Source organism: Leucopleurus acutus (assembly GCF_964270905.1).
Source record: "Leucopleurus acutus genome assembly, chromosome: 16".
In the NCBI taxonomy this organism is placed as follows: Eukaryota; Metazoa; Chordata; class Mammalia; order Artiodactyla; family Delphinidae; genus Leucopleurus; species Leucopleurus acutus.
Genome location: NC_139158.1, coordinates 72,241,332 through 72,253,642, shown reverse-complemented (window position 1 = coordinate 72,253,642; position 12,311 = coordinate 72,241,332). Strand labels below are relative to the sequence as shown.

General features: G+C 56.2%; 1 protein-coding gene across 1 annotated transcript; it reads right to left on the bottom strand.

The window, feature by feature from the left end:
- Positions 1–4,834: 4,834 nt before the first annotated feature.
- KCNK15 (potassium two pore domain channel subfamily K member 15) lies at positions 4,835–10,388 on the bottom strand (the record flags this gene model as incomplete). Its single annotated transcript, XM_082856897.1, has 2 exons — positions 4,835–5,556; positions 10,106–10,388. The coding sequence occupies 2 exons, from the start codon at positions 10,386–10,388 to the stop codon at positions 4,835–4,837; spliced, it is 1,005 nt and encodes a 334-aa protein (XP_082713023.1).
- Between the last annotated feature and the right edge of the window lie 1,923 nt (positions 10,389–12,311).

Here is a 12,311-nt window from a genome sequence, read left to right as displayed (position 1 = left end):
CCCAGCTCCAGAGAGCTCACCGTCTCTGAATTTTGGGGATGTGGGATTGGAGAGGGAGTCTGAGGAAAGCTGGGCTTGGGACTGGTGGTGCCCAGGCGAGGGTTTCCCAAGTAGGAGAATCCCTCCTTGCTGGCTGAGGTCAAAGGTTATCTTGTCTGGCCCTCTGCCTCCAGGCTAAGGGTCTGGGGAGGCAACAGAGCTCCCCAATTTTAGTCTTTTTAAACAAACCATCCTGTACTAAGGGCAGAACCCACTGCCCCGGCCTCAGTGACCTTGGCTCAAGGAGAGAAAGAGAGTGAGGAGAGGCATGAGTGTGAGAATCGGGAGATTCCTTCTCGAGCAGGCCTGGGGCCCTCCCCGGGGCCTTCACAAGCCCTTTTGCATGCTGGGGAGGACGCAGGCTGGCCCCCCTCTCTAGAAGCACATTTCTGCCACCTTCGCCCAGCCGCCCACTCCCCATACCCCCCTCATTACCCAGTCCTGCTGTGTAGGGCATAGTCCTGGTTAGCCGGGTAGGGTTAGCGTGCCAGGCCCTGTGCCTGCTCTTAGCTCACTCACATAGAGTCCTTACAGAGTCCCCAGACGGGGCGAGAGGAGATGGAGTGCATTCCAGGAGACGGCCTTTCCCTCCTCGATGGCCTGGCCTGGGCCTCGATCTGGAGCCTGGTTCACACGGGAGGCCGCCCCCCACCCCCGCTGCCCCCCTTCCTCCTCCCCTCTTCTCCCTCCCCTCCCCTCCCCCTTCTCCCCTCCCCTCCCCCTTCTCCCCTCCCCTCCCCCTTCTCCCCTCCCCTCCCCCTTCTCCCCTCCCCTCCCCCTTCTCCCCTCCCCTCCCCCTTCTCCCCTCCCCTCCCCCTTCTCCCCTCCCCTCCCCCTTCTCCCCTCCCCTCCCCCTTCTCCCCTCCCCTCCCCCTTCTCCCCTCCCCTCCCCCTTCTCCCCTCCCCTCCCCCTTCTCCCCTCCCCTCCCCTCCCCCTTCTCCCCTCCCCTCCCTCCCCCTCCCCCTCCCCCTCCCCTCCCCTCTCCTCCCCTCCCCTCCCCTCCACCCCTCCCCTTCCCCTCCCCTCCCCCTTCTCCCCCTCCCCTCCCCCTTCTCCCCCTCCCCTCTCCCTTCTCCCCCTCCTTCCTCCCCCTCCCCATGTAGGGTTGTAGCCAGAGCTGCCCATGATACTCAGACGTTCTGATTTATTACCCTTGGTACTGATTTTATTTAGGAAGCACTCCTGAGGCTGTGAGCCTTGGCAGAGGGGACCTGGGCTCCATCAGAGGAGGTCATTTCCCACTGGGGATGCCCGGCTGTGTTGAGACCCACCTTCCTCCCAGTCCCCCTCTAGGCTGTTGACCAGGTGATTCCTTCCACCTGGAGCCCCCCCTCCCCTCAGCCTGTTTGAGCCCTGGGCACCCTTTAAAATTCTGGAGGAGGTATAGCGCCCCCATGCTCTGGGAAGGGGAGATGGAGGTCCCCTTTGATCCAGGAGGCCTTCAGACCTTCCTGGGATTGTGGTGGCTGGAATCCCAAGGCTGGGGCAGGAGGCAGCCGGCTCTGGAGGCCCAGAATCAGCGCCTCCCCCGTGTGTTTTTTTTAAACCAGTGTGATTTTTCTGCCGTTCGTTTATTACTCACCATTCGTAATATTTTGAGCCAGGAGAGCGCCTTCTCTCTCCAGCTGTCACTGCTCTGGTAGTTCAGGGGTAGCTTTTCAAAGACAGGGCGGAGCCTGGCTGTTTCAACCAGAGGGGAGGGGGTGTGGTCTGTGCGCCCCAGCGTGATCCTGCCCTCGGGTGTCTGCACAGCCTTTATAAAGAGAGAGAGCGTGCTCCAAAGCAATAACATCCAGAGGGTGGTCACCGAGGGCCCCCCTCAATGACTTTCTTGTTTGTTCTGTGAATTCTCAGCTCACCTCCTGGAGGGGTGGGCTGGGGTGAGGGCTGGAGCCCTCTTTCTTTGTATCATCGTTGTGAGCACATGGCCACCTTCCAAGGGGCCCCGACCATTTGGCGTGGGAACCACCGTCTGTCCTCACCAGGGGATGGGGGTTTGGGGAGGGGTGACTATTCTCATCATTAGCTTTGGGGAACCTTCAAGCCTGCTCCTGTCTGATCCTTTGCCAGCTCAAATTCCCCCATCTGGAGAAGAGCAGAGAGGGTGGAGTTGGGGGGATTAGGAGTCGGGGGGCTGGGGTCTCCAGGGGACAATTCTTTTTTCAATCCTTGGGCCAAAGGTCACATGCAGGGGTATGGTGGGAAGGAGTCATCTCCACTTTCCTTCTCCAGAATCTGCCTGTCGCACTAAAGCGAAAGGGGCTTTGGGACCATTGGTGAAATCATTTCCATTTTACAAAGAGATCCCAGGCCTCTGGGGTCACCCGTGAGTTTATGACACCCCCAGCCGGGGCCTCCTCTTCCCACCAGAGGCTGAGCTGGAGCCACCATTTCCCACAGTATTTCCCCCGCTCTCTCTGTGTCCTTCTCCCGGGGGCCTTGGAGAGATGGGCAGTGCCAACTGTAGCCCATCTGAGAGGGGAGGAAACTGAGGCTCAGAGTCAGTAAGTGACTTGCCCCAGATGAGGCCCCTCAGCAAGTGAGCCAAAACCAGGGCTCCACTGTCCCTCCTTTGTGGGACAGAAGACCGCCGCTCCAGGGCACATCTGCCATGGTAAGTATTTGTGACCTTTAAGCCCTGGGCCACCCAACCCTGCTTGGTTCCATCTTGATGGGCCAATAACTTTTCTGGCCCCGGGTTTGGAGGAAAGGGTTGCCATAGAGACCTCGCTCTCCTGGGGTTCGGGCCTGACTAACTGAGGCTGTGCAGGATTTGGTCCAGGCCTTGATGTCTAAGTGGGGACTCCCGCCAAGGGGCCACAACCCCTCCGAGACCAACCTGAGGGAGGCAAGACACTGGTTCCTCCCTGGGGCTGCGGGAGTGAGCTGGCTGTGGTACACTTCATCTTAGGGAAATCCTCACCAGACCTTCAGATATAATAACAGCTGATCTTCCTGTAGTGCTTTTCAAACTTCTTTTGTTTTCAAAGTGCTTTTACCTTGCGTGTAACCTCACAAGAGCCCCTGGGCAGTCGGTGGGCACCTGCGTTATCAGCCCCATTTTACAGACGAGGAAGCTGAGGCCCTGGGAGGGGGAGGCACCTGCTAAGGTCCCACTGTGAGCTGGTGGCTGAGCCTGGATGAGAACTCAGTTCTCCAATAGTTCAGAGCTCTTTCTTCAACGTGGGGTGAAGCAGAGTTGAGGTCATGCACTTTACAAGCTGATCTGCCATCCGACTCCTTATATCAGGAGCTCACGGGCACACCTCAGCGTTCAGAGGCACCTCTGAGCCCCGCTGCCCTTGGAGCACGGCTGTTGCGTCAGGCAAGGCCACCTGCATTTATTTATTGAGCAGCAGCCCTGTGCCAGGCCCAGGGGACTGGGGTGCCCCACCTCCATCCCCCGTTGCCCTGTAATGACTCCTTTGGGCTCGGGGAGGCTCTGTGTCTGCATAGCAGCATCTCTTGAGTGGACGGGAAACGTTCATGTCCATGAGCTCATCTGACTCACAAACCCTGACGGGGAGGCACTGACTGTGCCCGTTTGACGCATAGCTTCTGTGAGGGCAAAGTGGAGACTTGAACACGGGGCCTCAGGCATCACCTCTGGAGCCCTTTCACTCTACCACTGCCTCCTGAGGGGTGGCAGGAAGGCAGGACCCCTGGTCCTCAGGCCCACTCTCCACTCACTCACCTTTCCCCCCCTTCCCTCTTTGGCAGCAGGAGCCCCTCAGGCTTTTGGGGAGGGAGGGTTTCCTGGGCCCCTGGGTTGGAGCGGGTCACGTTGCATTGTGTTCATGACCATGTAGCTCATGTTGAAAATTAAAGTTTTTGGCTTTTCTAACGTGGCTTGCTCTGCTGTGTGTCGACGCACTTCTCTCTGGGCCACTAAAGGCCCTTAGTTTTAAGGATCTGAGTGCTCCGGGATGTCAGCTTTGTTAACGTCTCCTTATGGGGCTGGGGCCTGGCCCAGGAACCCTCCCAGAGATGCATAGGAGGGAACAGGGTACTGGGTGAACCCAGTCATTTTACAGATGTGGAAACTGAGGCCCAGGGAGGGGATGAGACTCCCCGAGGTCACACTGTGGGCGATTGGCAGTACCCAGGTCTCACAGTTCCCAGAAGAGACTGTGGTCCAGGTGTCCCCGTGACACGGGTGTCAGCAAGGCCCCCCCTTATCCCAAAGTGGGGCTGGCCAAGGACAAAGAGCATCAGATTTGGGGGTGGGGCCAATTCCACTCTGCGCGCCGAGTAAGAGAATGGGTAATCATTTAAATAGTGCAGAGATTTGCCCACTGGTGCACGCTGGACCGTAAATGTTGCCCTTCAGTCCATCCGATCCCTGTGCTTCTCGTAGTGGGAGCAGCTGGCCTCACTGGTAGGATTCCAGTGTTGGAAGTCATGCATTTCCCCACAACACGGAAAGCCCACCTCTTCACACAACAGAAAAATGGGCACCTGCTTCCGTTCCGCAGGGCTAGCTAGGGACATGGGCCTGTGGCGAGCCTCTCCTCAGTGGCGGGTGTGGCCACGCCTTCTAAAACAATTTGGATCACAAGTGGTTTGCACCTACAGGGCGAGTTTAGAGTCATGCTTGTGCTTATGATGCGACTTTAATACATTTTTGGAGAGGAGGGAGGGGCTTGCCACAGAAGGAAATGAGAAACTACTCGTGGCAGAGGACGGCATTGAGGCTACGGCCCCTCACCCCTCTCCGAGGTCTGGGGAGGGTCTACTGACAGGTGAATCCAGACCCTCCGGCTCTAGGATCGACCCCCAGCCAGGGTAGGGCTGTCAGATGGACTTACGCCGGGCCAGGGGCCTGCCTGCCCTGCAGCCGCCGCCGCCGCCGCCGCCGCCGCCTCCAGCCCCAGGGCTCGCGGGGGGCGAGAAGCCCAGATTGTCGCGGGCCCGCAACTCCAGCTGGTGGATGCGGTAGGAGATGGAGGTGGAGCCGGCGGGGTGGGCGGGGCGGCGGGGTAGGGCGGGGCCTCGGCTCTCGGGCGCCCCCCGGCGGAGCGGGCGGGCAGCACGCTCGGGCGCGTCCGCGCTGGCCGCCAGGAAGCGCAGGACCACCAGGTTGAGGAAAGCGCCGATGACCGTGAGCCCCAGGAGGATGTAGAGGAAGCTGAAGACCACGTAGGGCGGCTTCCTCTGCAGCGCCTCATCGTTCTGCAGCGCCACGAAGTCGCCAAAGCCGATGGTGGTGAGGGTGATGAAGCAGTAGTAGTAGGCGTGGAAGAAGGTCCAGCCCTCGAAATGCGCGAAGGCGGCGGCCCCGAGGGCCAGGGTGGCCGCGCACACCAGCAGCCCGGCCACCACCATATTCTCGGTGGACACGTGCGGCCGCCGCAGGCCCAGGCAGCGCTTGGCCGCCAGCAGGAGGCGCCGCATCAGCGCGTTCAGCCGCTCACCCAGGCTCTGGAAGGTGACCAGCGTCAGGGGGATGCCCAGGAGCGCATAGAACATGCAGAAGACCTTGCCCGAGTCCGTGCCCGGCGCGGCGTGACCGTACCCTGAAGGTAGAGAGGAGGGGAGGGTTGATGAGGGTCCAGCTCCATCTCACACTCTCGCCCGCTGCCGGGTCTCTCTCCCCATCCCCCATAACCGGCAGAGCATCTTGAAATGCTAGTTCGAACTAGGTCGTTCCCCGGCTTTAAAACCTTGCATGGTTACTCATAATCGACCCAAATTGTAAACAATCCAAACGTCCCTCATCTGGGGAATGCATAGACAACTGTGGTACATCCATACAGTGGAATTCTTTTCAGCAATACGAAGGAATGAACTACTGTTTCCTCAGCAACAAAGGATGGGTTTCAAATGTATTCTGCTGAATCAAAGGAGCCAAGCTCAGAAGGCTACCTATTGCATGGTTCCATTTAAATGACATTCTGGAAACATTCTGGTAAAACTATAGGGACAGAGAACAGATCTGTGGTTGCCAGTCCTCGGAGTTGGAGGTGGGGTTAACTAACTAAAAAAGGGCATGACAGGGGATTTCCCTGGCGGTCCAGTGGTTAAGACTCTGCCCTTCCAATGCAGGCAGCGCAAGTTTGATCCCTGGTCAGGGAACTAAGATCCACATGCTGTGCAGACAAAAAAAAAAAAAAAAGGCATGACAGAATTTTGGGGAATGATGGAAATGTTCTATGTCTTAATCGTGGCTGCAGTTACAAGACAGGTTTTCATTTGGCAAAATCCGCAGAAGTGTACGCTGAAAAATAGTGAATTTTAATGTCTGTAAGTTGTGCCTTGAAAGAAAAAAAAGCAAGATCTTTTGTGTCTCCCCAATCCCCACAGGGTAAAGTCCCAGTTCTCAGGTGATGTCCAAGCTCCTTCATGATCAGGACCCCCCTCACCTCTCCAGCCTCGCCCCATTTTGTTTCCCCAACCAGTATGTCCTTTTCTCATGGGTCCCCTCCCCACCACGATCTTCTCCCCCTGTCCCAGTCCACGTTTCCCCTCCCAGATCCTGCTCCAAGCCAGCTCTCACAAAACACCTCTTCAGTCGGGTGGAGCTCCTCATTGAGTCCCCTCAGCCGTTGTAGGGGACGTAAACATGAGTGGGCTTCCCTGAGTCTTGGCACACCGTGCTATCACCATGGAAATAGTGGATATGTGTGTCTTCCAGGATTGAGAAGCGAAAGCTTTCATGGTATTTTCAAAGGGTCCCATAACCCAGGAAAAGTCTGGTGGCCCTTCCCCAACAGAATATGCCTCCTGTAGCAAATTAGCTCCATCTGCCAAAATGTAAATACACCTCTGGCCTGTGCAGTTCCACACTGAGGAAGGTAGTCCTCCGAAATACATACACGTGCAAAGTGATGTATGCATGTGAGTTGTCGTTGCAGCACTGTTGGTCATAGTGAAAACCGAGAAACAGCCTAAGTGTCCCATCAAAAGCAGCCTGGTTAAATAAGCCACAGCGCCATTCAGACGATGGCTGTGGTTCCCACGGGGGGCAAGTTTGCCCCCGAGGGCACAACTGGCAATGTCTGGAGACATTTTTGGTTGTCACAGCTGGGAAGTGGTGGCTGTGTGCTACCGGCATCTAGTGGGTACAGGCCAGGGTCCCGCTTAGCATCCTTTGGTGCACAGGACAGTCCCCACAACAAGAATAGCCAGCCCAAAATGTCACCGGTGCTGAGGCTGGGGGGCCCTGCTAGTCCGCCATGGAAAAGAGGACACAATTCTTCAGGGACTGATGTAAAAACATCACCAAAATATATGAAGTGAGAAAAGCAAGAGGCAAAACCGCATGTATAATATAATGTATTGTAACATGTTTGTGTGTGTGTTAAAGGAATATATGGAGAAGATATTTGGAAGGATCCTCAAAAAACTGATAACTGCATTTGATCCAGGGAAGGGATCCAAGGGTGGAGGGACAGGGAGAGAGGGAGACTTCCTTTTCATCCTATACCTTTTGTACCCTGTGTGCATATATAACATTTGAGATATCAACCATATATATATGTGTGTGTGTATATACATATTATATATATATATATATATATATATATATATATATATTTAAAGATCTATAGCTCCACTTCCATGTTTTTACTTTATGGCCCTATCAGTCTGCCTCTATCTATTTGGCGGCGGGGTGGGTGGGGGGACTCTGCTGCCACTAGACAACCGTGAGGTCCGTGAGGCCAGAGACCATGCTGGTCATTTCTCTGTGTCCCTGGTCACCAGTGAATGCCCTGCACAGAGCCTGACACAGACTAAGGGCTCAATGAAAGTTTAATCATCAATGATAGGGACTTCCCTGGTGGTGCAATGGTTAAGAATCTGCCTGCCAATGCAGGGGACACGGGTTCGAGCCCTGGTCCGGGAAGATCCCACATGCCGCAGAGCAACTAAGCCCGTGCGCCACCACTACTGAGCCTGAGCTCTAGAACCCGCGAGCCACAACTACTGAGCCTGCACGCCACAACTACTGAAGCCCACGCACTCTGGGGCCCGCATGCCGCAACTACAGAGCCTGCGTGCGGCAACTACTGAAGCCCATGTGCCTAGAGCCCGTGCTCTGCAACGAGAAGCCACTGCAATGAGAAGCCCACTCACCGCAACAAAGAGTAGCCCCCGCTCGCCGCAACTAGAGAAAGCCCGCACGCAGCAACGAAGACCCAACGCAAACAAAAATGAATAAAATTATTTAAAAAAAGAAATGAAAGAAATAATCAATGATAATAATAATAGTCAGACCGGATTGAAGGAGGTGCTAAGTGTGAGACAGAGGAGCCGCTTTAGGAATAAGAGGCCGGACGGTACTGTTTCTAGCTGTTTGGGGGTATGTCAGGTTTTGACAGAAAGAAAAATGAATAATGGTAATAACTAAACATGCTAGGTACTCTACGTGGATTATTTTATTTAATTGTCCAATGACTGTATGAGATGGTATTATCCCCATTTTACAGATAAGGAAACTGGGCTCAGAAGGAGGAAGCTGCCCAAAGGTCACAGGGCTGAGCTATTAACCACTATCCTCCATAGCTTCTCGGTGGCTCCCTTCTGTCCTTACAGAGCTCAGCTCCTAGATTCTGGCGCCTGGCTCTCTCTGCAAGGCTGGCTTATGCAACCTGGACCACACAGCCAGTGCTGGCGCCCCCAGGTGGCCAAAAGAGGCAAAACGGCTGTTTTCACAGTCCCTTCCCCCCACCCTCCCAGATGCAGGTCAGAGGGGAGCAGTCGGAAGAAGAGGCCATATCCAGCTGGGAGGACTCCAAAAAATGTGGGGGAAGGCAGAGGAGGTGGATAGGGTCCCACACCACTGGGCACAGTAACAGGGAGGGTCTTAGGCTAGGCCAAGATAGGCAAGCAGGGGTGCCCACTTTGACAGGAGGGGTCAAAAGGGCTGAACGGGAGCTGGGCCCACAGTTGGCAAATAATGAATTGTTATTATTGCTAATTAATAGTCGCTATCTAGCCTCAGGCCTGTGCTATGCATTTTACACACTTGATCTCACTTAAACCTGGTAATCACTCAGTGAGGTAGCAACAATTGCACTTTGTAGTTGAGGAAACCAGGGCTCAGAAAGGTACAATCAATTGTCAGAGAAGGCAGGAGGCAACAGAGATGAGAACAGAACTCTGGTCGATGTGATTGCAGAGCTCAGGCTTCTAACTCCACTGCTAAACCCACAAACTCACATTGGCCTGCAAGAGCATTATGGAGGAACTTCCTCCATGGCACTGCAGGGTGGTGGTCTAAGCCCAAAGGGACACCTGGACATCCATAGCTGGGGCCTAGGGAGCGGCTGGCACCCAGCGTGGAGCCCTGCAGAACCTGCTGCTCTCCTTTTCTGCTTCCCCAGGCTTAGGCTCAGCCGGTACCAGCCAGACAGTAGCCATGGCAACGGCTGGCGGTCCAGATACTGCAGAGAAAGTGCTCTGGATCCCCGAGGGTGAGGTCCAAAGCTGGTGGTAATCAGTCATTCCTTCAACAAATATTTATTGAGTGTCTACTACCGGCTAGGCACTGGCCATACTGCAGGGACTAAGACAGAGTAGATGCCCATTCTCTTTTGTGTCATAATACAAAAAGCAATCTTTTTTTTAGTGCTTTCTGTGTGTCAGGTCCTGTGCTAAAACTTTCTGCATATATTATCTCCTTAATGATAACTGTCTCACTACAGCCTTGACATAGGGCCTATTAGCACCCCTATTTTATAGAGGAGAAAACTGAGGCTCAGAGAGGTTAAGCAAGTGGTCTGAGGTCACACAGCCAGCGTGATGCAGCCAGGCAAGGAAGCAACTCCAGCCATTTGGGCTTCCGGCCCCATTCCATCCGTCTGCCAGCCCCTGGGGCGTTTTCTGACACTCCTGCGGGCCAAGCCTCTTGGCAAACGGGACCTACTGGCTCCTCCCAGCCTTGCCTGCGTGGAACGACAGACAGCCCATTCGACAGAGGGAGGCGAGTGAGGCTCGGCGAGCTGAAATGACTGGTCCAAAGTCGCCCAGCTGGACAGGGGCAGAAGTGGGATTCAAACCCAGGGACGCCGCGGGCAGCTGGGGATGGAGCGAGCGCTGAGGGGAGGCGCCGGGGCCGCTCACCGATGGTGGTGATGACGGTGATGGCGAAGTAGAAGGAGCCGGCGAACTTCCACTGGCGGCCGGCGCGGTGCGGCTCGGCTTGCCGCGCCAGGCGCTCCAGCTCGCGGTAATCCTCGGTCGAGAAGCCGTACTTCCTCCGCAACTCGCTCCGCTTCTGGGCCAGCAGCCGCTTGCGGCCGCTCTCCGCCTCGGACTCGAGCGCGTCGAAGACGGCGGCGCCCACCAGCAGGTAGGACAGGATGCACAGGATGAGCGCGGCGGTGCGCACGCTCTGCTTCCTCATCGCTGAGCCCTGGGCCCCGCTCGCCGGCCCGGCACCCTGCCCGCCGCCGCCCCGTCCATGCGCCCCGACGGCCGGCCCGCGCCCCACGCGGCAGGAGCCAGGGCTGCTTGCGGCTGGGGTGCGGTACCCAGGGGCGGGGCCTCGGCGGGGCGGGGCGAGGAGGGCCGAGAGGGCTCCTGCAGCTGCCCCTTCCCTGCCGCCTCCCGCACACCTGCCTTTGTTTACCCGGTGGGGCCCCGGGGCTAAGGTGTCTGCAGATAGCGACAGTGGGAGCAAAGCGCCCAAAGCCCAGGTCTGCAGGAGCCCTGTCTCCACCACTATCTCGTCCTGTAACCTTGGTCAAGTCATTCATTTCTCCGTTTGGTCAGTCATCCAACAAATATTTACCAAAGCACCTACTGGTGCAAACAAGATTCCTGGTGTAAATAGACCTGATATCCTAGGATGGAGGATTGGCTAAAAAGCAAACACACAAAGAGATAATTTAAGAAAAGTGTGAGAAAGAAGGAAAACTTCTTTTCTTGCGGGGGTGGGGGGGATCGCCAGCTAAGGTTGAGGGGAGAAAGCCTCCCTGGGGACGGACTGGGGCGGAAGCGTCCAGGCAGCAAGTGCGGGTCCTTTAAGCAGAGAAGCCAGTGTGTCTGGAGCCACAATAATCGGGGTGCTGGGGGAGTAAGGGTGGGAGTGGGGATTGGAAGGAAGACAGAGAGTCCACTTCGCACAGGGTTTTACAGGCCCTCCCGAAGGTTTATTCTTCAGTGTACAATGGAAAACCCTAGAGGGACTTCCCTGGAGGTCCAGTGGTTAAGACTCCGCGCTTCCACTGCCAGGGAACTAAGATCCCGCGTGCCACGGGGCGCAGCGGAGAAAAAAAAGAAAAAGAAAACCCTAGAAAGGTTGTAAGCAGGAAAACAAGCACCAACAATCTGATTGACATTTAGAAACAAAAGCATTCTGGCTGTCATGTGGGAAAGGGATGGTGGCCCAGAGTGAAGGTCAGTTAGGAGACTTTTTTTTTTTTTTTTTTGGCCACGCTGCCAGGCATACGGGACCTCAGTTCCTGAACCAGAGATCTGAACCAGGGCCCCCTGCAGTGGAAGCGCGGAGTCTTAACTGCTGGACCGCCCGGGAAGTCCCAGTTTGGAGCCTCTTGTCGTCCAAATGCGTGCTTAGGGTGGCCTGGAATCAGGGGCATTGCCCTGGAGATGGAGACAAGCGGGTGGATCTGAGATGCTGGGGCCGGGGGTGGAGCCGGGCACACACGGCCACCACATTTCCCAGCCTCCCTCGCGCTTAGGGGTGTCCATGTGACAATGGAATGAGGGCAGAAGTGACCTGTGCCACCTCCAGGCCTGGCCCGTAAAGCCTTCCCACACGCCATGCCCCCACCTGTCTTCCCCAACTGCAGACTGAATGCGGACACCTAGTCTTTAGGAGAGGACAGAGCCACGGGGTGGGAGGAGCTGGGGTGCAATGACACATTGCAAAGGGTCTCCCAAAGGAACACCTAATTTTAACTTCTGTGGCATTAAGCCCCTGACGTCTGGGGTCCATCCGTTACCACAGCTAGCGTTACGCAGATGTGCACAGCAACAGGACTTGCTGAGGGGTTGGGTGTGGAGGGCGAAGGGGAGGACGACTCAAGGATGATCCCGGGGTCCTTGGCCTGAACAGCTGGGCGCTCGGGGCACCTTCCATTGACCTCACTCCCTGAGGAATCTACCCCTGCCCCCCAGCACCAAGGTGACACTCAATTCAGAGTCCTGGATGAGCCTTCATGGAGAGTCTGGGCAGAGCACAGGCAGCATCTCCTGCAGCCCTCTGGGACACCCACCTTCCCAGGTCTCTGCTGCAGCCTTGACATGCATCACTTGTCCCCCTGTGACCATACCAGCCCCTCTTCCTGCAGCCCCTTTGCATTTT